At 29.3% G+C, this 26,399-nt stretch overlaps 1 protein-coding gene across 1 annotated transcript in view; it reads right to left on the reverse strand.

Annotated features, from left to right (window-relative positions):
- Nucleotides 1-26,399, reverse strand: part of LOC100205272 (puromycin-sensitive aminopeptidase) — an 89,084-nt gene that overhangs the window by 58,855 nt on the left and 3,830 nt on the right. The window contains exons 2-5 of the mRNA XM_065799902.1: nucleotides 16,393-16,474; nucleotides 11,335-11,534; nucleotides 7,999-8,103; nucleotides 7,721-7,918 (exon numbers count right to left, since the gene is read on the reverse strand). Of these exons, the coding sequence (XP_065655974.1) occupies nucleotides 7,721-7,918; nucleotides 7,999-8,103; nucleotides 11,335-11,534; nucleotides 16,393-16,474 (585 nt within the window). The remainder of the gene's footprint in view (nucleotides 1-7,720; nucleotides 7,919-7,998; nucleotides 8,104-11,334; nucleotides 11,535-16,392; nucleotides 16,475-26,399) is intronic.

Here is a 26,399-nt window from a genome sequence, read left to right on the forward strand (position 1 = left end):
TTGCTATAAACAAAAATATTGCCGCTAAAAAAAAACATTTCTCTCATTTAAATCATTAGATTATTGGTTTTTCCTTAGAAAACTTTAAAGGAGGAAAGCTACCATTGAAAGCTGTATTGCAAAAATATCTTTTTGATAGAGAAAAGGATCCTAGAAAATAAAAAAGACTGATTGCATATCATCTAAATGTCTGGAGTAGATAAAATCCTTGCTCAAAAAGACCAACAAGGTTACATTAAACTACAGCATCACAAAAGAAAAAAAAAAGTAATTGTTTGATACTGAGAAACAGCAACTCAAAAACCTTGAACTTTGCTCAAACATTACTGATGATGATGAAGTCAACAAGAGTGCTGAATTTTCCAAACTTTTAAGAGAAAGAAAAAAACTATCACTGCAAATCTGCAATAATGCTGAAAATTTCAAAAAGAGAATTGTTAAAAAAAACATACACAGTTGCTGATGGATCCAATAATAGTTGCTGATGGATCTAATAATAGACAAATCAGTTGCTGATGGATTCAATAATAGACAAAAGCTACTTATTAAGAAAGATTTTAGCTTTAGGTGAAGCAGCTTTAAATGCACTAAAACATCAGTTCATCGAGAAAGATCAGAATTATAGAAGTTAAACTAATTGAAAAAGGATTCCATCTGATTGTAAATTAATTAGGATGGAAAAACTTTCAAGTAAGCTACTGGAAAAAAGAAAGAGCAATTTGCTGTGTATGCAGGGCCACCTCTTAAATGCTTGGTACTCCTAAAATTCAGCTGTTTGAAAGGTTCAAAGAAGAATTTCATAACCTTAACAAGAATATAAAACTTAGAGTTTTACAGAATTTATTTCAACAAGTACTTTAAGTAAAGAAATGGCCAATCAAATACTTGGAGAGCTTTTTTTTTGATGGACATATTGGAGACGTCAAAGACAAATTTTTTGATCCAGTAGAGAGGGAGAAACTAGCTCAAGTTGTGAAAGAAAAAAAGCTTTGAAGGAGATTATAACTTAAAGAAATCAATTAAAATAAACTTTCAACAAACAAAAAAACGACATTTTAGTAACATTATTTTTATTGTTATTAATACCATTTTTATTATGATAGTTATTATTAATGTTATTATTATTGTTAACGTTATGATTTTTAATGTTATTATTATTTTATTCTTATGTTATTATTCATTATTATTAGGTGTTTACAAATCATTAGTAATTATACTATTTGTAAACATCCTTGAATTGCAAAATCATGTAATTCAGAATATATTGATTAATTGATTGATATAAATAAAATAAATAGTAGTAATTTATTATTTATTATTATTAATAGGTTAATAATCAATAAAAATAATTATAATAATATTATAATAATCATATTATTGTAGTAGTATTATTATAATATAATAATAATAATATTAATTATTGATTACAATAATATTGTTATCAATTTTTATCATTACGTTATTAGTTCAGATGTATCTGTTTACGATGATTCAGACATATCCAATAATGAGGCAAAAGATGATTCAAGTCTTCAGGGTGATTTGTTTACTTTTTTTTTTTTGAATATTTAATTTTTAACGGGTGATGCGGAAGTTATCGGACAAATCCTAGTTTCATTATTTGAGCATATTAATTAGTTTTGGGTGTTTATCTTTGATTTTATCACAAAAACTGATTATTATTTGAGCATAATAATCAGTTTTTGTGGTAAAATGAGGTTAAATGCAGCTGAACGAGAATCTTTTCGAAAGCGACTAAAAATGTTTTTTGTAAATAAACCTAATTTAAAAAAAAAATAATAATCGTAAATCATTTTGAAAAAGAAGGATTTGCTCAAAGTACAATATATGATAACCTAAAAAGACTTGAAACTGTTCAATCGTTTTCTGATAGAAAGTACCCTGGTTGTCCGACATCCTGGACTAAAGAAAAGAAAGCCGAATTAACGAGACTTGTCAACAATCAAAAAGGGGTCAGTCAGAGAAAAATAGGTATTAAATTCAATGTAAATCTATCGACAATTGGTCGTCAGTTAAAAAAAATGAATATTAAATATAGAAAACGTGAAAAGACTCCAAAATACACTATAGAACAACAAATAAAGGCAAAGAAAAGAAGCAGGAAACTAGTTAACCAACTCTATAACACAAAATCGCTTCTAGTCATCAATGACGAAAAATACTTTTGTTTTGCAGGGGACAACATGCCTGAAAATTCTGGATACTACACAAACAACAAAAAGACATGCCCAGAAAGTGTTCGTTTAATAGGAAAAGAGAAATTTCCAAAAAAATTATTAATGTGGATAGCCATATCTGACCGTGGTATGTCCGAGCCATTGTTTCGCACTTCCAAGGCTGTAGTGAATGTTTAGAAAAACGACTTGCTCCATTCACAAGTATCATGGAGACTTTAACTATTTATTTTGGCCAGATTTAGCAAGTTCTCATTATATTAAAGATTCTCTAAATTGGATGGACCAATATGTCTATTACGTTGATAAAGAATCCAATCCCCCAAATGTGCCTCAAGCACGACCAAATTTTTGGAGACATTTGGCACAGAAGGTTTACAAGGGAGATTGGCAAGCTTCAACAGAGCAAGTTTTGATTGATCGCATTAAACTAAAACTACAAGAAATTGATTTAAACTTTTTACAGTCGCATACCATTTATTCTTGTCGTGATAAGAAACCAACACCCTCTGATTGCTTGGAGGGGGCATTTGAGCTTGAAAAGGATCTCACTTCTGCTACAGCATGGGGCTCACAGTGGCTGGTGAACTTTAATTAAAGTCATCCGTCAGTCGTTATCTTGCTCTACAATCTTTATCTTTTCTTTTTCAATAACTTCCAACTTTAATTAGTGGCTGCTTGCAGCCTTGTTGGAAGCGAAGATGTTTGAAAAAAAAAAATTATGATCAATTGTATATTTATCAATATTTAAATAAATCTTTCTTTTTTTTTTTATTCAACATCTTCGCTTCCAACAAGGCTGCAAGCAACCACTATTATAGTAGGAAGTAACTGGAAGAGAAAAGATGAAGTTTGTAGAGCAAAATAAGAATTGGGAGATGACTTAAAATATTGCAAATATTATAAATAAGGAAAGCAAGATGAAGGAAGCAAATTCAAAAGAACTGATGTTCGAGGAAAAAAAACTGGACAAATAAGAGTTTTTGGAGCACTTAAGAACAGTCACAGAAAAATGATGAGATTGAATGATAAGTAACACAAGAATGAATTTTAGTAATTGGCACAAGAGATACTAGCTCTTTAGAGCAGTGCCCATTATAGTATTTGTAGAAAAGAGAAAGAGAAGCAACATTAAAATGATATGATAATGGTTGGAGGTTGGCTGCAAGAGCAGGTCCAACAATGTTTACAATGCGTTTTTGCACCTTGTCTAAAAGAGAAAGGGCATCATTAGAAGATCCACCCCGGATATGGCAACAGTATTCCATGCAAAGACGGGTTTAAGATATATAGAGATAAAGGATAGAAACCAAAGTATGAAAGTGACTAGCACGATAAAGAGATGCAACCTTAGCAGATGCTAATTTTGCAATGGATTTCATATACAAATTCAAAGAAAGATCTGAAGTAAAAGTTAATCCTAGAAGATGAAGGGTAGATGACTCATCGAATACACCACCATTCATAAATATAGAAAAATCTAAATTATTGCGATAATGATTGGCTGAAAAAATTGGGTTTTATCTGAATTAGAGTTCATTAGCCACTGTGAGCCCCATGCTGTAGCAGAAGTGAGATCCTTTTCAAGCTCAAATGCCCCCCCCCCCACCCCAAGCAATCAGAGAGTGTTGGCTTCTTATCATGACAAGAATAAATGGTAGTATCATCAATCAGCAAACAATGCCACCTTAGATGTGAGAATATCTGGAGAATCATTAATGTAAATTAAAAAGAGCATAGGGCCAAGGATTAAACCTTAGATGTGAGAATATCTGGAGAATCATTAATGTAAATTAAAAAGAGTATAGGGCCAAGGAATAAACCTTGAGGACCCCCTTAGGTTACAGGATATGAAGAAGAGTGCTCTCCATCGAGGACAACTTTTATACTACAATTGGAAAGGAAGGACTCAATAATCTTAAAGATGTTACCAGATACACCATAAGAAGAAAGCTTATGGAGAAGACCAGTATGCTGAACTTTATCAAAAGATTGAGAAATGTTAAGAGCAATAGCCTTAAGCTCTCCACCTCTATCTAATGCACGATAAAACCTATCGGTTATTACTGTTAGCAAATCAGCTGTAGAATGAGAAGATTGATATCCATATTGATAATCAGAAAGTAAGCTATTAGATTCAAGATGAGAGATTAAGTGTTAGTTAATTAAAGATTCAAAAACCTTGCTTATGATAGGAAGAAGACTAGGAGAACACTTCTACAAGACTATAACAAGTATATTGTCGGGGCCACAAGCTGTAGAAGAGTCTAACCAGGAAACCACTTTTGATACAGAAGCTGGAGTGATACGAATGTCAAGCAATGGATCAACCTGTTTGTGGGCTATATCAGGTAGAATGCAACTAGTGGAATCAAGAGATGATATTGATGAAAAACTCAGCTTTGTTTTTAGGTAAGGTGACAAAATCTGAACCATACAAGAGAGGTAGAATAACAGATTTGCCCTTATTATTGATACTGCTAAAGATTCTCCAGAAGTCACAAGAGCCTAATTTTTGTGATGAAATATGAGATTTCATGACCTGAGAATAGCGGGTTTTGGCATTAGATAAAAACTTTTTACAATGATTTCTAGCAGTAACAAACAGACATCTGTTTTCTAGAGAATGGTTTTGCTGATAGATATGGAAGTAACGGTTTCGATTAAAAATTGCAACAGCACAATGTGAGGAAAACTATGGAGATAGTGAGGCTTGACCTGGAAATATCGAGAGGGAATAAAAGATTCCACACCAGCCTGAATCTACAAAGTTATGTAAGAAGTACATTTGTCAGCAGGGAGATGAAAGATTTCTACCCGAAGGCCATCACAAAAAAAATCACGGAAAGAGTCCCAGTTAGCTTTAAGGTAGTTGTAAAAGGTACGATAATAGGGGGATTCTGATGATGAACAAGAATGAGATAATAGTTTTAGAGAGATCAAACCGTGATCAGAAGCACCTAAGGGTGATATAGAAGTTAGAGAAAGGCAATACAGTGAAGTAGTGCTAAACGAAAGCACATAAAAGAATAGTCTGTGGATTCAAACCCAATTTCCTGACAAATGGGTGAATTCTTATGAATGTAAATGTCCGAGCCAAGCATATGACTATTGGAGTCTCTACGAATTAAAGGAAGATAATCATCAACACTAAGGTCACAAGATGAGACTTAAATTAGTCTCACAAAGAGCAAGTAGGTCTGGTGAACTTTGCAAGAGATAAGGCTCAACAGAAGAAAAATTACTTCGAAGACCACAAATATTAGTGAATGATAGGTTTAGAGGACTTAGTAATGACGATGGTTTTTTGTGTTTTATGGTTTTTTGTGTTTTATAATTTTTAGTATTTTAGTCATTTTAAACTTTTTAAAGAACTTGATTCAAAGCATAGATCGTACTCAGTACACTATTTAATAGTCCAAGCAATTTTCTCATTACTATTAATGATCCCTAAGCTGTAACAAGGGCTCCAAATGTGGCCTCGACAATGCACACCAAAATTACGAACAGGGACACCATCCATCTGCCATCAATGGATGGTGTCCCTGTTCACACCATCAACATGACACTGTTAGTACTCTGATATTTTTTAGCTGTGGATGGAATCAGCCCCTCTAAGACCTACCACAAAGTTAGGGAAACCTGACTACCAGCCGTTCTCAGAACCATAAAACTAAGTTTTAGAGCTGTACCCTCATTAGAAGATAATAGAATGAGTTGCCTAGTCATAAAAACAGAGACACAAGCAAACCCATGCATTGATTCAAGAAGATCCAGCATTCAACATCCTAAACTGGAAACAATGTATTAATAATACATCTGCACCAGTCTAATAAATGAAGGGGTGTGAGACTGATCAACAGATAGAATCTGTTTTCCCTTTAAGTCTTTGCCTAGGAGGCCTTCTACAAGGCAGTAGGACTTCTACAAGGCTTTTTTAGGACATGTACAAATAAAAGGACTTCTACATGACTTTTGTGGGATATGTTTAAATAGAAGGACTTCTACAAGATTTTTGTGGGAGACATAAAAATAAATTACTAAGATGTAAATTATTCAAATCTTGTATAATTATTTCCTAATGATTAATAATTAAACTGTGTGAACCCTATTAAGAAACAATAATATTTAGTCTATAAAAACATCGCATAAGGTTTGACCGTTATTCTAACTTCCAATTTTTTGTGGGGATCTAAAAATCATCATATATTCAAAATTTTTGGTGATTAGGGTTTTTAGATCAAATGTTATCACTGGTAAACCCTGGTTAAATTTTAAAAAGTTTAAAATGGACCACTCTAATATGGCATGATCTATTTTTAACTTAGGCTACATTTGCAACAACTTAATCAAAAATTTCCATACTGAAACCCTTTATTAAACTTTTAGCAATTTTGTTTGAAAGCTGTTGATCTGAAAAATAAGGTAAGCTAAAAAGTTTTGATTGAAAACTTGTTATCTAAGTTTTTATTCACTGTGAACAATTATCACAATATGATATTTCTTTATTGATGATAGCAATACACTGAGTACCTCATTTTCTCTACCTCTATATAATAACTTATTCGCCCCTGTATGGAGTACTGTTTTCATACTTTGACTGATACTTCTAATGATGCCCTTTCTCTTCTAAACAAGATCTAAAAATGTATTGTAAATTTAGTTTGGACCTGCTCTTGCTGCCAAGATTCAACCTCTGTCCCATTGTCTTTAGGTTGCATTCTCTTTTTCAACGAATACCATGTTGTTCAAATAAGCTATCATTTCTTGTTCAATCAACTAAAACTAATCTCGCCTGACTTAACTACGATGCAACCTTTTACTGTATCTGTCCCTTCATGCTCTCAAAACTTTTATTAATAAATTTTTTTACTTTTATTTTTTTTCAAAAAGCATACAAAATGTTGTAAAAAGCTCTTTGTACATATGAGTATATAAGTGTAACGCTAAGTGTAAGCCTGTGCTGTTTATGTTGTACAATTAAGGCTTGTGACTGACTAGCATAAAATATTTCTGAACAAACGCCAAACCATCATACCAAAATATTATAATGGATTTAATACTAAAATGAATGGATTTATCTCTAACTTCTTTTCTAAAAACTAGCTTTAACATATTCTAAAGACAAATATCTTCTCCCACGGCAACCTTTATAACATTAACCATTGTAGCCCGATATTGTTTAAAAATTCAACAAAAAAAAAGTGTAGCCATATTGTTAACATGCAAAACCTGAAATTTTAAAAATCAAATGATAGTGGGAAAAACATAGTTTAGAGACCATAAGATAAGATCTAAAGTCATGAACTAATTGTAATGAAATCTTTTGATCTTGAACAAATGACAAAAGATTTGAGCGTCAACAAAGTTATAGAAATAAAGAAATTATAAAAGCAACATGTAAAAGCTTGGCCAATAAAGTAGTAGAATAAAAAAAAAAATTGGTCAAAGAAGAATTTTTAAATAATAGTTATCTTAAAACTTTTGAAAAATTCAATTTTAATTATATTTATACTTTATTTAACCTCAAGAGCAAAACTTCCTTGGTCTGATTTTCCAACAGGGGTGTAAATTCGGACTGGAATATCTTCAACAAATCCTTCAATGTAATCAAAATTACCAACAACAAAAGCAACTAAGTACGTTGACATTACTGGTGTTGTATTAAAAGAGTACACATGCAATGAGTTGTCATTATGGTAGACTTTCTTTTCATAAAGATCCTAAATTAAAGTTTGTAATTCAATTTATTTAGTTATAATTTCTAAAAGTTTCTCAAAATTAAAGCGAGAAAAACTTTTACCATATTTGATAGCACAGTTTTTTCGGAAGCAACAATAGAAATTCGGAATGATGCTTTTATTTCTGGTTCATCCCAACAAGGAAATGCATGGCGTGCACCAGTGGGCTAAAAACAATAATAGTTTTATAACTTTTTCCCAATTATTATTAACAATAATAATTGAGAAAAAGTTTTACAAAAAATGATTTGAAACAATATGTTCACAAATTACTATCAATAAATAAAACTAATTATTAATAACACCGCACAACACATTTTCTTGCTTCTTGAACACTGTTATGTGTTTCTTAAAGAAATTTTTGGTGCTGATCACAAATATCACATCAAAATTTATGTTTAATTTATAATTTATAATTCTATCTAAGGATTTGATTAGATTTATATCCAAACATCTAACTCCAGTTAGTGACTCATCAGCAACAGTTTGTGCAGCTAGTGTGTGTGCATCATTATAGTAAAGTACAGTGTCTGTATCAATATAACAGTAAGTAAATTTAATGCTATAGCCGTTTTGCTGTCTGGCGATATGACTCGTCAATGTTGTAACAGCCACGATACATTCTGCTATATCTGTGGCAAATATACACTTGCATCTCGGAGATGTTCTATAACTGCTCTTGTGAAGAAAGCTTGCGGTGTCAATCTAAGAGCCTGGCTCAGAGGCACTCATAAGAGTATGCCATTTGCTGTTCCCATGATCTGGCGAGGACAAAAAGACCGTGTGATAGACTGTTATTTTTGTTTGACTAATATATCTGGTTTCTCTTCCAAAAACAAGAAGTCAATTGAATATCCTAATTTGCCTTCAGCAATAAGACCTGTGCCGCATGACGACAGTCTCCCAATTCCGAAACCACCAGAGGATTGGACCTTAGATGAACCAGATGAAGAAACTCCAGTGCAGGTTACTGACAGTGGCATTGACCCAGATTTTGAACCTTGCTCATCAGGTGATCCACATCTAATAATACAGTCAGAATTGAACAATTTGGTTAGAGATTTGGGTCTGTCAAAAGCAAAAGCCGAGTTGCTGGGTTCCAGGCTGCAGGGATGGTGTCTGCTGTCACCAGGTACGAAAATTTCTATGTTCAGAAGCCGGCACCATGATATCACCAAATTTTTTGCTCAAGTCGACAGTCTCTGTTTCGGTTGTAACATTAAAGGATTGTTTTCGGCCTTGGGTTGTGATCACAATCCAGAAGAGTGGCGTCTCTTCATTGATTCGTCAATGCTAAGTCTGAAAGCTGTTCTGCTACACAATGGCAACGTTTATCCGTCAGTACCTGTTGGCTACGCGGTACACATGAAAGAAACATATGAGAATATGGAACTGCTGCTCAAGCACATCAAGTATAGCAGTTACAACTGGAATATCTGTGGAGATCTGAAAGTCTTTGCTCTGTTACTGGGACTGCAGCTTGGCTATACCAAGTACTGTTGTTAGAGCCAGCAAAGATATTTTTGCCTCCTCTACACATAATACTTGGACTCATGAAGAATTTTGTGAAAGCACTGAACAAGGACAGTGAAGGTTTTTGCTATTTAAGACAGAAGTTTCCAAGAATAAGTGATGTGAAGATCAAAGAAGGCATTTTTGTTGGTCCCCAGATCAGACATGTTATGAGTGACAAGCGGTTTGAAGAGCTGTTAGTTGGCCAGGAAAAAAATGCCTGGAAAGCGTTTAAAGATGTTGTTGACAATTTCCTGGACAATTACAGAACGCCAAACTATGTTGAAGTCGTAGACAAACTTATCCGCGCATACCAGAAAATGAGGTTCAACATGTCACTCAAGGTTCATTTCCTTTACTCGCACTTGGACTTCTTCCCCGTAAATCTCGGTGCTGTCAGTGACAAACACGGTGAGCGGTTTCATCAGGACTTTGCTACAATGGAGAAATGATACCAGGGCAACTGGAATTTATCAATGCTTGCTGACTACTGTTGGACACTGCAACAGTAAACACTGAACTTTATGGAAGCAATTTATAAATACTTAGCTGCATGAAAGCCAAATTATATTAATATATATGTTAAATATAATATATATATATATATATATATATATATATATATATATATATATATATATATATATATATATATATATATATAAATATATTAATTATATATAAAAACCAGTACTGTGTATTGAAATTTTAGACTTTAAGCAAATATCCAAGATATCCTATTCACTATTCATTAGACATCTCATAAAAGAAATAACCCTTTTAGACTCTAAGCAAATATTATTTTCATGGCCATTTTTTATTTCTTAATCTTTTGTTATTTAAAAAATATTTGTTTTAAAATTGCTTTTTTAATGTAATATCTTAATTATAAACTAATAAAATTATTCCTTTTATAGCAATTCTAAAAAATTTGTTCAATTTAGCATAAAATCCAAAAGTTTTCAATTGAAGAAATTTTAAACAAAATCAATTTAATTAATTTCTTTTCTAAATTTCTGAAGCAAGAACCAAGTTAAAAATATAAGTTGAAAAGTAACTTTGTAAATTAAAAAATAAAAAAGTAATTATATTTAAAAGTTAAAGAAATAAAAATTATGTTTATATGAGTTTTATATATAAAGTTGTTTCTACAGATCTTACTGATATCCTATTTTCATTTCACATCTAACAGATATCCTATTCACATTAGACATCTCATAAAAGATATAACCCTTTTATTACATGTACTCCAAAAGATTTACTAACCTATTATAAAACAGAACCTCTGAAAAATGATTATTGAATCTTGCTAACTTGCAAAACTTTTTTAGCATGGTTGCTTGTCTTCAAATTTGATAAATGTAAATTATCAAACTTATAATAACTTATTAATAATATCAATCTTTAGGTTTAATAAAAGGATCAGGTTTAGGCAAAATAACTTTATTTTAATTTTAAATTAAACTTAGCCTCAACTTATCAAACCTTTTAATTAAAATATTATTTGATAAAATGATCTTTTAATTAATTCAAAAAATACAAGTTTATATAAGTTAATTCAAAAAAATATTTGATAAAAAGAATATGATATAACCACATGTGATCCAATAATAAAAGAGTGCAAAAGGGTGTAATACGAGGGTGTTATCTGTTAATATAAGGGTGCCAAGCCCAATACAGAAAGGATTAAATAATTCTAAAATTTTAAACTAGCATTACTGAAAATAGCACACAAATTGTTTCTTAAAATAATGAGTCATTTTTAAGATCACTCATTTTCTTTAAAATTGGCATACAAACTGTTTTTAAAAAAATGGGATTTAATTTTTAAATGCTTCTTTTAGGAAAATTCATTTAAATATATATATTTAACACTTTTTAAATACTTCGAAATGTGTGACTGCACAATATTTTTCATTGCCACATGTTGTCACATATTTACTTCGATAAAATCCTTTCATTTTGTCATTCAGTTCACCAACAAATGCAATATTAAGCTTTGCAAAACCTAAAGGCAACTCTTGATCATAATGCAGAGTAACTTTTTCTTGGTCAACATCATATTCAATATTACTGCAGGGTATAACTAAATAAATAAAAAAGACTCAAAAAAATTTTTAAACTAAAAAATTAAACAAATATATTTCATTCAATATATATAAACAAATATAAACAAATATATGAACATTCAAATTTTAAAACATTTAAAAACAAAAAAAGGGTAAATATTTTTGAAAAAAAATCAATTTTTTTTTCTTGACATGCTTTGCAGTTACATACTAAATTTTCATATGATTTAATTTGCAACTAAAACTCTGATATATAAAATAAAAAACTTAGGATAATACAGAGAAATAGTAACAGATAAATAAACTTGCTATAAACCAATCAAAATTATTAAACCAATTATGACATGATAAACAGGAAAAGAAAAAAATTAAAGATTATAATAAAGTAAACTAGATTGAAAAACTTATAATATAACGAGATTTTTCCATTTAACATGAAATACCAAATATTTTAAAACAATCATAAGTTAGATTTTTTACAACTAAAAGATGAATTTAAATGCTTAAATAAATGAACTAAATTTAAATAGATAAGATTGTTTGTCATTTATAAGGTGCTCATTTATCCTTGTTGTCAGATTCCTAGAGGTTTCTCCAAAAAAACTTCTAGTAACTTTTTTAAATTACTCCAGGTCAGGTTCAGGATGACCACAATCACTCTGCTACTGGTATCATGTAACCCAGTAACATGATACCAGTAGCACCTAACACATGATCTGCTGCCGCGTAGGGTTTTTTTTTTTTAGGCAAAGGCTAAGAGAAATCAACCCCCTCTTAAAATTCCCCTGCCTTAGGGCTCTTGGTTAAGTAAAGGCTAGAGATGGTGCCTAGATAAAAATACTCATCTTGGGCAGATGTTAATTGCATCCAGCTACTGTCTTGTAAAAGACCTCCTAGGCATGGACTTGAGGTAAGCAGAATAATTCTGTTGACCAGCCTCGCACCCATTCTCCATCTATTAGGCTGATGTATATTTACACCTGTGTTACATTATTTCCTGCTTTGGTTAATGAATACTGGATCTTTTTGACTTTACTCATAGACTTTGACTTGTGCCTCCTTGATAGGAGGGTAGAGCTCTAAAACTTAGTTTAATGGTTTTGAGGCTGGCTGGTAGTAAGGTTTCCTAAACTCTGTGGTAGCTCTCAGAGAGGATGATTCCATCAACAGCTGTAAAATATCAGATTATTAACAGTGCAACATTGTACATAGATGGTTTCCGTGGCCTCGAAAATGCTTTTGGTGTGCATTTTTGAGGCCACATAAGAAGCTCCAAGTTACAACTTTGGGTTAAACAACAGGATTGAGACAACTGTATAGCTAATTGCTTGGGAAGCCATGGTCAAACAATGAATGAGTCAAGTTCTCTTTAAACTTAAACCATGTCCAAAGAAACCAAAAATATTAGACATAAAAACCATCCTCGTCACTTAAATGTTCCAATAGATCTTTCACAAATAATTGTGGACTTTTAAGCTACTTTCCATCAGTTGAATCTTACTTTTAGCAAAATTCATTAGACTTGCTTGCTTTTTGTGCAACTAATTTAAATTCCATATCATCTTTCTCTTTGTTCTTTATCCTTCTCCTTCTCTTTTAGATATAATTTCTTATCAAATTGACCATGCACTTTCTCTTTAACCCTCTACTAATATTGTTGTTATTGGTGACTTTAATGCTCATTACACTGAATGACTCAGCTCTGACTTTACTGATCCTGGTGGCACAAAAGCTCATAACTAGGGTAGGGCAAATCTAAAAGTTTTTCTACAACAAACTGTTTCTAAGGTGAAATTCAATGCTGAATTCAAACCTGGCAAAATTTTGGGCCTAGAGCACGTTTAGTCTGGTATAAATGACCTACCTACATGACCAAATGAAGTACTTACACCACTAGCAGCATGTTCATTTTGCTATAAAAGCCCATTGTTTTAGTGCTGATTTTTTATTCAAGGTCTTAACGCACACTAATCCATCATGCCAAGAAACAGGGATAGTTTAGTCAAAACTAGAAGTGATACTGTAACTCGTTAAATTGTGGGGGTAATGTACCAAGAAGAAGTTTATCAAAAAGACGTTTTACCAAGATGTTTTACCAAGAAGATGTTTATTGATAAATCTAATTTGCAAAGTGGTATAAATTTAACTGGAGGGACACACCTGCATTCAGTGAGACCTGTTTCTAATGTTTTCTCACAATGATGCAAGAAAATTGTGGCACAGGAACTATCCAACGACTGAATATAGATGATTGACTATCTGTTGTGTCAACAAAACATAGCCAAGAAGATGCTACGATAAGCCAAAATATAAATACCAAACTTTCATGACTTTGGTTAAACAACAAAAAAATTCAAGTTACAAGAAAACAAGTCAATGGATACAGAAAGCTTAAGATTTCAACATGCATTTGACAAGCAAAGCGAGGTATTCTATTATGATAATTGCTACGAGTCTTACTTAGCAATTTGTACATTAAAAATTTCATGTAAATGGAAAAAACAGGTGAAGAGAAATGAGGAAAACCATCAGTCAAATAAAAAAAAGAAAAAAGTTATGGAGGAAGCAGTAAGCAGCAAATATGGATGCTAATATAGATGCCCTAAACACGGATGATGTTCAAGGTACCAACTTGGAAGACCAAGATCAAGACTTTGTTGCCATGCTTCCAATCATGCCAGAAACACGGTCAAGTTTGAGAAACAGCCCTACAAGTCCATGAAATAATGTTCCCAAAGATTCCGGTAAGAACTAGTTGTAAATGTTTGGACGAACATATAATAAGATGCACAATCCAGTGCTTATGCAACCATTTTATGAAGACACATCTTACCTCAATCTCCCGATGGCCGCAAATTATTATTTTCTCAATAAAGATGCTAGTGATGTTGTTACTGTTGACTTAAACAATACAACCAAAGCTGCCGGCCACAAGTTGTAAAATATCAAGGCAGACCACATTACAATCAGTGTTCCAGACAGAGAGTGGAGAACATTGACCACAGGCTATATTGAAAATACTTCTCACCCAGGATCTGAGGGTGCCATAATCTATGAATTCAAGCTGAAGTGTCCTGCAGTATTGGCAGACTTTAATGTGGATATTAATAAGGTATTTCACTACACTAAGCAGAGAATAGGAGTTCAGAAACTGCTGGACATCCAGTAACTTCCAACTTTAATAGTGATTGCTTGGAGCCTTGTTGGAAGTGAAGGTGTTAAAAAAAAAAAAAAAAAAAATATATATATATATATATATATATATATATATATATATATATATATATATATATATATATATATATATATATATATCAGCTGGACAGAAAGCATTAACATTTCCATCAACTTCAATAGACACTCTTGGACAAATCGCCATAGCCAAGTTACTCTTGCCAAGTCATGCTAGTCACTCCGTATCCTTATACACAGAATACAAAGGTTGGATGGATCTTCAAAATAATGAACATAGCATATTCAGAGGTTTCGTTTCTAATCGCTTTGGACACATTGCTGAAAGAGCGAGAGTTCGTAACCAGGAGACAATCAACCCAAGACTTTTGAAGTGACTGTGGACAAAAACTCAAACAAATTTGCACACGCTATATCAGTTTATATACAGAATGATTGGTTCATTCTCAGTCCAGAAGTGTATCCCGAAGTAGGCGAGATGGTTATTTTTTCTACAATGAAATTACTTGGAATTGACAATAGAAGAACAGACAAACCATGATGGTTTGTCTGTTCTTCTATTGTCATGATGCAAGCTGGAATGGTGTACAGGAGTTTTTCAAATAAAAAGTTATCACAACTGAAAGAAGCTAGAAACAATGCTGACTTAAACTGTGGCAGAGGAAAGCTTCTCGCTGCTATCTTGAAAGTGAGAGAACAGACAGCAAAATTAAGCACATGCCACTGACAAATCTTAGATGTGAGTCGAAGTTTGCAAAGCTGGACAATAGTCTAAAAATATGTGGTGGAACTATACAGACCATTTTTAGAAAGAATGACAACCAATGCCTGCTTGCTGAATTCAGATTTTTTCAAAACTACCTGGAAGCGAAGAGAAATTTTGGAAATGAGCAAGGACTTCCTGCAAAGAAGAATTCATCTTGAATATTATGACCATTCTCACTTCCATTCCGATTAAACAGGTTAAGCCATTGTTAGACATTCAAATCACTCCAGCATTGCTAAAGTCATATCTCAATTAAACTCTTCTATGGTTTTTAGTCCAGAAAACATTCCTGTCATAGTCTTACAAAAATATTTCTGTCTTCAATTCTCTTTAAACTATTTATTAAGTGCTTGACTAAATCTTGTTTTTCTGTATGCTGGAAAATAGCAACTGGTTCCAATTTTTTAATTGTATGATTAATCAAACAATATATTAAAGTAATTTTATAACAAGAGGGAACAAAACTAAAAACATTTTGGAACAGTTTCTTTTTTTCACTTTTGATGTTCATTTGTTGAATAATTAAAGGAAGTTGATATAACTAATTCCTATGATATTAAAATCTTATATGCAAAGGCATAAAGAAACATAAAGTTAGGATTTGTTCTTTAAAGATGATACTGGCACAAAATGTTTTATATAAATGTAATAACACAATAAATGAAAAAAATGTTTGACAAGCTTATAATTATGTCCTAATTGCTGAAATAATTGGTCAAAATGGTGGTAGAGAAAAACTGAGTTCTTAGATAAAGCATAAATGCTGTAAACATCTTTTTCAAAAAATTATAGTTTTTCAAGTTTCCTAAAATACATACTAACTACAAAACACGTCAAGAATAAAATTTTGTTTTTCTTTAAAATTAAGTTATACACTATAAATAAAACATATTACAAAGCTAAAATAAATTATATACCAATGTTGTCTAAAAAAAAAGTCACATGAGATATGTTTATGAAAGCACTATTTAAAACAATTTGTCGTGTTGCTTCTTTTACCTAAAATACCAAGAACAATGTTTTAACATGATTAATATTACACGCTTGTTAAAACAATTTATATATTAAAAAAATTTATTACATGAATATTGACGAAAAAATGTTATGAATTCATTTAAATTAATCAAAAATATTTTTTGAAAATAATACATCTTTAGTTTTAAAATAGACTAATAAAAAAATAAATTAGGTAAATATTTTTTTTTTACTCATACTTTTTTACAGCTCAAAAGTATTTATTTCATTTATTTCAAATAAGTCATAAGCAAAAGTTTAAAATTTTATTTTAAATAATCTGAAATTTTATTAAAATTTGTTGAAATTAATCAGAAACTTTTTTAAACATAAATGTTTTAAGTTTATTTAAAAACAATTAAAACTGGATAAATTCCAAAAACTTATGTTGCAATTGCTATCTCATTAATTTTTTAAAACATATAAACTTAAATTTTATTTAATTAATATGATGACATAATCATATAACAGAAAATACAAATATGAGTAAACAAATACAAACAATGTTTAATGTTGAAAATTGATTTGAAATATTAGTTTTTATTGTAATTGAAACCATTTTCAATATAAATGAGACATTGTAAAACTATATTGAATATTTTGAACAAAATATGTACTGAAAAAATAATAAATAGATACAATACTGTAGCAAAATTTAAAAAAATCAAATAAAACCAGAATTACAGCTTTTGCAGTTTATGCAGATATTATTCAACTCTATGTTAGGTTATAGTCTGCTGAATTAACTAAAAAAATCACCCCAACCTAGAATAAAATATTACAAAGCTAAAACTTTGCACAAGTGAACATAAACATAAGATACTTCACCAAAAAAAAAGCCCTATCAATCAGAGTGTCAGAAGGTGTACTTTAGGCCTAATTAAAAAAGGGTAATAGTTTCTATAGTCAGATTTCTTCAATTATATACTTTTCATATATCATTGGAAAGATAACTTAATGCAGATTCATACTTGTATAAAAACTGTGGGTTGAAAATGAAAAATTAACAAGATATGCTTATTACTTCAAGGACACGTTATATAGATTCAATAAATTTACAGTAGCCATGGGCATTAAAATAATTAATACTACATGGTAGTTAATCATGCATGTTGTAAAGGTTTATATTTTTATTAAACATTTTAGTAAACAATTTCAAGTAATAATTAAAAATTATATGATTGTTTTAGTATTTTATGTTCAAGGTGTAAAAAGTGTCACGCCTAATTTTTTGAAGAAATGTTAAAAAACATTATTTAGTAATTTATTTTACTTATTTCTCCTGGTAACTATTACTCAAAAGTCATATTGTCAGTATTTTGCATTTTGGAAATGATGAAAACATATATTATATCAAATAGCTTAAAAAGAAATTAAAAGATCATTATGGTAACCAAATATTCTTTACTGAGTTAAAAGGTCGAGCAGATGTGGTTTGTTTTAAAGATAAGGCATTATATTTTATTAATAAAATGAAGAAGACAATAAAAACAGTTGATGATATAGTTTGAGCAATATCAAGGATTATTAAATCAGATATTAAGGGAATCTCTCATAATAAAGATAAATACCTTACTACAGATGATATAGTTAATTGCAAAGATGATCTAAAAACATGGGTTCAAAGTAGCTTAAAGACATTTTTTCATATGCTAATTCCATAGAAATTAAAACAAAAAAGTATTTGAAAATGTAACATGCAAGTTTCAAGACCTAAATCAATAATATCTTCTATTCCGTTTGGATTTGGTGTTTAATTAAACAAGTATTTGTTAATTTTTAGCTAAACAAATTTTTTGATTTTAAGTGGCTAGTTGATCATCTTTCAAAATTTGGATTCTATATCAAATCCTTTGTTTCAAACAGTTAGCAACATGTAAGCAACAGCCAGGAGGTTTGATGAGTATCTACAAGCTCCTAAAGTTTTAGCGAAAGTCTAGGTTTAAATTCACAAGACATCAGACAACGAATCAGGTGCTAAATACAAGTAGAAGCAGGGGGGGAATAAAATGGAGGGTGGAATTTTAGTCTAAATCTAATAAACAGGGGGTTTTAATAAAAGGGTAGGTAAGCCACTCAAGAATTTTTTTACAAAGTTCTTGAGTGGCTTGTGGTCAAATATGCATTTTTTTAACAGGTCTTTTATTATAATTTCAATAGGATTTAATATGCTTATATAAGTTTTATACTATGGTGAGAAATAAATTAAAACTTTATTTTTGACAAATCAAAAATTACTTGATTATTTTAAGGTTTACAATTTTTAAAACCTGATTACACTGAAAGTTTTTATTCTTATTAGTGATTGGTACATATACATAATATATACATATATATATATATATATATATATATATATATATATATATATAATATATATATATATATATATATATATATATATATATATATATATCTATAGTTTGTTGGCTTTGGGAAGAGCAGAAGGAAAAAAGTGATTCTTACGCCAACATATACGTCACTTTTAATTACTTTTAACTTTCGTCCAACATTTCCGTGTTGGACGAAAGTAAAAACCATTAATTTAATTACAAATTAATTGTTTTTTAAAAAAACCACAGAAACGCAAATTTAATTGACCAGAATGTTTTTAAAAACATTCTGAATGTTTTTAAAACATTTTGAATGTTTTTAACAATATAAACAATGTTTTTGTTTTAATTTTTTTTAATAAAATGTTTTTATTTTTATTTTTTTTAATAAAATGTTTTTATTTTTATTTTTATTACTGTAAATTATGCGCCGAGTGTTGCTACATCGACTATCTTATAGCCTGACTCGCAAGGGAGTGCTGCTACATCGACTGACAAATAGCCTGACTCGCAAGGGAGTGCTGCTACATCGACTGACAAATAGCCTGACTCGCAAGGGAGTGCTGCTACATCGACTGAGGGTTTGGTTGGGGCAGGCAGTCTATCATTATTAAAAAAAAAAATTCTGGTCTTACATTTTAATTTTTACTTTTTGTCAACAAAATATGGATAAAACTTTCGGACAACATCTAAGGGTTCTATATATATATATATATATATATATATATATATATATATATATATATATATATATATATATATATATATATATATATATATATATATATATATATATATATATATATATATATATATATATATGATATATATATATATATATATATATATATATATATATATATATATACAATATATTATATATATATATATATATATATATATATATATATATAAAAAATTCTGGTCTTGCATTTTAATTTTTACTTTTTGTCAACAAAATATGGAAAAAACTTTCGGACAACATAGATTAGAATTTTTTTTTTTTAATAATGATAGACTGCCTGCCCCAACCAAACCCTCAGTCGATGTAGCAGCACTCCCTTGCGGGTCAGGCTATTTGTCAGTCGATGTAGCAGCACTCCCTTGCGAGTCAGGCTATTTGTCAGTCGATGTAGCAGCACTCCCTTGCGAGAAAACTTTCTCCTTGGAAAAAACTTTCGGACAACATCTAAGGGTTCTATATATACGATATATATATACATATATATATATATATATATATATATATATATATATATATATATATATATATATATATATATATATATATATATATATATATATATATATATATATATATATATATATATATATTTATATATATAGAACCCTTAGATGTTGTCCGAAAGTTTTTTCCATATTTTGTTGACAAAAAGTAAAAATTAAAATGCAAGACCGGAATTTTTTTTTTTTAATAATGATAAACTGCCTGCCCCAACCAAACCCTCGGTCGATGTAGCAGCACTCCCTTGCGGGTCAGGCTATTTGTCAGTCGATGTAGCAGCACTCCCTTGCGAGTCAGGCTATTTGTCAGTCGATGTAGCAGCACTCCCTTGCGAGTCAGGCTATTTGTCAGTCGATGTAGCAGCACTCCCTTGCGAGTCAGGCTATAAGATAGTCGATGTAGCAACACTCCGCGCATGATTTACAGTAAAAAAAATAAAAATAAAAACATTTTATTAAAAAAAATAAAAATAAAAACATTTTTATTAAAAAAAAATAATAATAAAAACATTGTTTATATTGTTAAAAACATTCAAAATGTTTTAAAAACATTCAGAATGTTTTTAAAAACATTCTGGTCAATTAAATTTGCGTTTTTGTGGTTTTTTTAAAAAACGATTAATTTGTAATTAAATTAATGGTTTTTACTTTCGTCCAACATGGAAATGTTGGACGAAAGTTAAAAGTAATTAAAAGTGACGTATATGTTGGAGTAAGAATCACTTTTTTCCTTCCGCTCTTCCCAAAGCCAACAAACTATAGATCTATATATATATATATATATATATTATATATATATATATATATATATATATATATATATATATATATATATATATATATATATATATATGAGTAAAAATTTTTCAAAAAACACAAAAAAACACAAATCTGCACCCTACATCACCAAATTTTCTGAAACTTGGCACAAATGTTCAGAGATATATATTAGGAAAGACTGTAAAATTTTTTCATAAAATTCCTATTCGTTTATAACTTACAGCAACTTGAAGTTTTCTTGATTTTGACTGAAAAATGAGGGGGGGAATGTGCCGAAAGTTATTCCATTTACTTTTACCCTTATAGGGTGCTTGTAGTGATGCTACAGTTCTGAAATTTGGTACTAAAAGAGTTTAAAACCTGTTTAATTCAAAAAATATAGGTTTTTATCTGTCAAAAGAAAACAATGTAGTTTATTTTACCATCCATAAAACACATTCAATAATGCCGATACAAAAGGGCATTGACAATTTAGCTATAAAAAAAGTCTGACTGATAGAAAACAAATTTAATTTTGATTTTAAATAAAGACAAGATGAACATCTACTTTTTGAACCAATTTTATTTTGGCCTTACATTTACTTAAGGAATTATTGATGTTTGATGTGGACACAAAATTTTGTGATATTTATTAAACCAGACACTCAATCCCAACCTTTTACCAATAAATCAAATCAGAAATTAACAATTTAGTTACTTTTTTTATTTATTTTCATATGTTATTTAAAAGGTATAAAAAAATACAAAAAAGAAATGCTCAATTTTAGTGATTTTATACATGCTTTACATTCACATTATTTACAAGTTGTACACATAAGCATAAGGTTTAAGTATGGACAAGACATAATAATCTCTATTTCCTTAGGAAAACAATTTTTTTTAAGTCGTCTTTGGCTAAATAGTAGCAAAGTCCTGTTTTTGTTATCGGTACCTCAACTTTACAAATGATGTGGACATCTGGAATCCAGCATTGGATATCTATTGGTGGCCATTTAAACAACCGTGCAGGACCATTCGGACACATAAATTTTACAAGCACGTCTTTTTCTTTCAGATTAATATCTTGAATGACTTCTATCCACCACTTTTGCTCATAGGAAACACAGGCAAAATCACCTGGTACTAGGTTTACAGTTGTTATCTGGATGTTTCCAAAGTCATGAAATAAAGCAAATTCTTCATCAACACTGCATAGCTTTGTGCCTACCTAGACAAAATAATAACATATGCATTTATTCATTTTTGTTAAACATGTTTAATTAAATGCATTTAAAGGAAATTGTGAGCCCAAAATAAAATATAAATATTTTTGACAATGATTCAGCTCAAATCAAAAATCTATTTGATCAACAAAAGTTATTCATGTTTTTTAAAAGATAGTAAAAGGTATATTAAACATATATTTTTTACCTTTTGATGGCCAAGTGGTACATATTGATGGTAACTACATGTTTCAGGTATTGTATTTGCAGTATCCAATCATTCTTTAAGAGTGTTTCTCACCAAAAATAAATCTTCTGATGAGATATATATGAAATGTACACCTTCAATGTTTTCATTGCAATATTTATACATTGCTTGTGGAGATAAAATATGATTACCCATATCTCTTTGCAAGCTTGCTAGTGTTGTTAAACATTTGACTGTACCACCTATCCCATCACAAGGTTGCTTACCGTGACTAGTTGCAAAAAAGATTCCATTTAGCAGAAAATCCAAAATCTTCAAGATGGAAACAAAGATTTGAAATATTTTTCCAATTCTTATATTGACCTGCACACCCATCTGAAAAGTATTCAATATTTTTTATTTGAGGCAGATTTGTTTTTATATCATTGCTAACAACATCAATAATTTTATATACCATGTTCACATCATGGATCATATCATCTAAAATAATAAAATAAGATTTGTGCTTGAGAATACCTTCTTTTTTGAAATAAATAATCACAGGATGAAGTGTACATTGTAAATTTGTCCAATGAAAGCTTTGCACTTCATCTTGAACTACAAATTTATAGTTTTCTGAAAAATCACCCAGAAATAATGCTGTTACCTCATTCATATCTTCTTTTCTTGATCTCAGGTATGATGCTTGACTTTTTGCTAAATAAGAATGTGGTGCAATTTTTTCCATTTTTCTACATACTAGTTCAATGTATTCAAACACTGGCTCTTTATTATGTGTCAATTTTGACCTATATGCCAACTTACGTGCAGTTCGAACTACATAGTTTGTTACATGTAATATTTCAGAAACCTTTTTTATTGACCAATCTGCTGGAGCAAGTGTCGTCAGTTGTATTTTTTTAGATGTTGCTGTAGACTCTGCAATTTTTTTAGTTAGTGATACCATCATGTTATCAAACAAGTTTGCTTTTTCAATATACTCGTTAACAAAATTTGACTGCTCTTCAAATCTTTCTTCTGATATATTAAGGAAAGTGGCTACCTTTTTTTTAATGGAGGTTGTTAATGCTGTCAATTTTCGTTTACCTTCTCTGATTTTACCTGACTTATGCAATCCTTTAACCTTAATAGGAGATACTCCAGCAAATGTAAAGTGTGTATCCACACCTTCTTTTTTATTTTGAATGGATGTTTCATTAACAATATCAAAATCTTCATCATTTTTATTTTCACTCGTACTTTTTGATAAATGTTTCATAACTTTACTTTGACAGGTTGGACACAATTTCTTTCCAGGTGTAAGATTTAAACCTATAGTTTTTGCTTCTAACACAGTATGCATTGTAATCACACGTAGCGATGCTGAAAAGAAAGAGTAATTACATTACTAAAATAACGTTAATTATATTATGTAATTATATTACTATAAAATTAATTATGTTATTAATTATAATAATTATTAAAAAAACTTATAAACAATTTATTAAGAACGATATTACTTGATGAAATATAAATATATAAATTTTTACCTTTACACACCTTTTGGTGAGTCAGAAATGGATTACAACAACTTTTCTGATTACTTTCATATCTTACAACTAACATATCATGATGATGTGTGCATATGCTAGTAATTTGTTCTTTTTTCATATTTGTTCATTTTACAAGTAGTTTTTTAACATTGCTGTCAATATCTTCAATCAGATTTCTTACTTGGGTATATGACTGTTCATAACAAGCTCCATAATTATTTACAAAGCAGCAATTTATTTTGTTATCTATATAAAACTGTAATGAGTAATCACAGTCTAAACACTTAAAAACAAGAAATCTTAAATACTATGTCCTACCAGGTAAATCACACTTAAACATAAACAATATGTCCACAATAAAAATTTAAGTTGTATTTATAAGGAACATATTGCTTGAAGAAATAGCTAGTAGTTCTAATAGACATATTTTATTAAGTACCTACTAATTATTACCTTTAAGTACCTACTAATTATTGTCAATTCTCTACCAACTATTTACAAAAATTTTGTGTGAAATTAAAATATAACTGAATATATTTTTATTTAGTTATATAACTTAACATGGTAATATTTATTAGACATTAGTATGTCATTTTATTACTTTTTTTTTATTGATGAGATAATCACTATTTGATTACAATAAAACAATTAAGAACAAAAGGTTATATAATATTGTTTAATTTAATGACATGACTATTATGTAACAAAAATGAAATAACTATTATGTAATGAAAATAACAAGTAACAAATTTATAAATTTACAAAAAATGTTTTGTAATAACTTTGTAAATAATTTAATCATATATACTGTTTTTTTTTAATCAACTAACTCTAATAATTATAGTCAGTTGATTTATAAAAACATAATTATATAATTAATTTATAGATTATGATTAATTAGACCAATTTAATTAAAAAATAAAAATAATTGTATTTAGTTCAATGTCAAAATACATTTGCAAACTTTTTTTTTTTACAAAATTTCTTTAGAAAAATTGAAAAACCAAAACATTAATAACTTCTCGACAAAACAAAAGACCAATAAAAATTTGGTTCGCAAAGTAGATATATGTCAAATATTTAAGAAAATCAAAACCAAAAGTTTTTTGCATCAGTCAGATTTTTTCTAGAGCTACTTGTCAATGTCCTTTTTTATTGTTGTTAGTAAATGCATTTTGTGGATCTTACAATAAACTATATTTCATTGTTTTGACAGAGACGAGACTATGATTTTCAGATTCAGCTGATTTTAAACTCCTTTGGTACCAAATTTTAGATTCCCAACATTACCACAAGCTTGTTAAAAAGATAATAGTAAATTGACCTATTTCCAACACTTTTCCCCCCTCATTTTTCAGTCAAAAACTAACTAACTTCAAGTTGTTGTAACTCTTAAATGGATGAGAATTTTTTGAAAAAAATTTACATTCATTCCTAACTTATATTTTTAAACCTTTTTGCCAAATTTCAGCGAATTCGGTGATGTAGGGTGCAACCCCTTGTTTTTTGAGAAATTTTTACCCATATGTATATATACATATATGCGTATATATATATATATATATACATATATATATATAAATATATATATATATATAATATATATATATATATATAATATATATATATATATATATATAATATATATATATATATAATATATATATATATAATATACATATATATATATATATATATATATATATATATATATATATATATATATATATAATATATATATATATATATATATATATATATATATATTATAGGGTGATTCTAAAAACAACCTTTTTTGAAACTGTCTGCTGCCACCCCTTAAATGTGTTCTATATAATAAATCAATACTAAATTAAAAAAATTTTTGAATAAAAAAAAGTTTTAGGGGTCGCTCAAGACCCTTAAACAACAGATGGGTTCCTAATATTTTGAAAAAAAAGTTATAAAAAGCATATCATGTTGGGTCTCAAAAGAAGTAAGATTTTATAAAAATTTTAAATATTGTAAAAAAAAATTATGGAAGCACAAATTTAAAAAGTTTGTTTAAAAAACATATGAAAATATGTACTTTTTTATTTTCAGGTAAAAATGATAATGATTTTTAAGCCATAAAATTTAAACTAGTAAACTTTATATAAAATGATTGTTATTTTTAGAATTTTTATAATTTTCACTTACTTTGAGACCCATCATGATATACTTTTGAAGAACTTTTTTTTTCAAAATATTAGGGACCTATCTATATATACTGATATATATATATATATATATATATATATATATATATATATATATATATATATATATATATATATATATAGGCCCTATCAGAGGGGGGGCCACATGGGCCATTTGGCCTAGGCCTCGACCTAAATAGGGGCCTCCAAATTTTTTCGGAAATTTAATATATTTTTATTAAATTGTGATAACATGAGCAATTACATAAAATTTTAATCAATGTTGAGACAATATTTTAATAAACTTAATTAGTTGATTATTAATACACATAAATATTATTTTAATTAAATTATTTGTGTTGTATTAAGTTTGTTCTGATATTTATTTTAATTCAGTCATTAATAATTGTTGTTTGCAGCAAGATCGAAAACT

Source organism: Hydra vulgaris, chromosome 06 (genome assembly GCF_038396675.1).
Source record: "Hydra vulgaris chromosome 06, alternate assembly HydraT2T_AEP".
Taxonomy (NCBI): Eukaryota; Metazoa; Cnidaria; class Hydrozoa; order Anthoathecata; family Hydridae; genus Hydra; species Hydra vulgaris.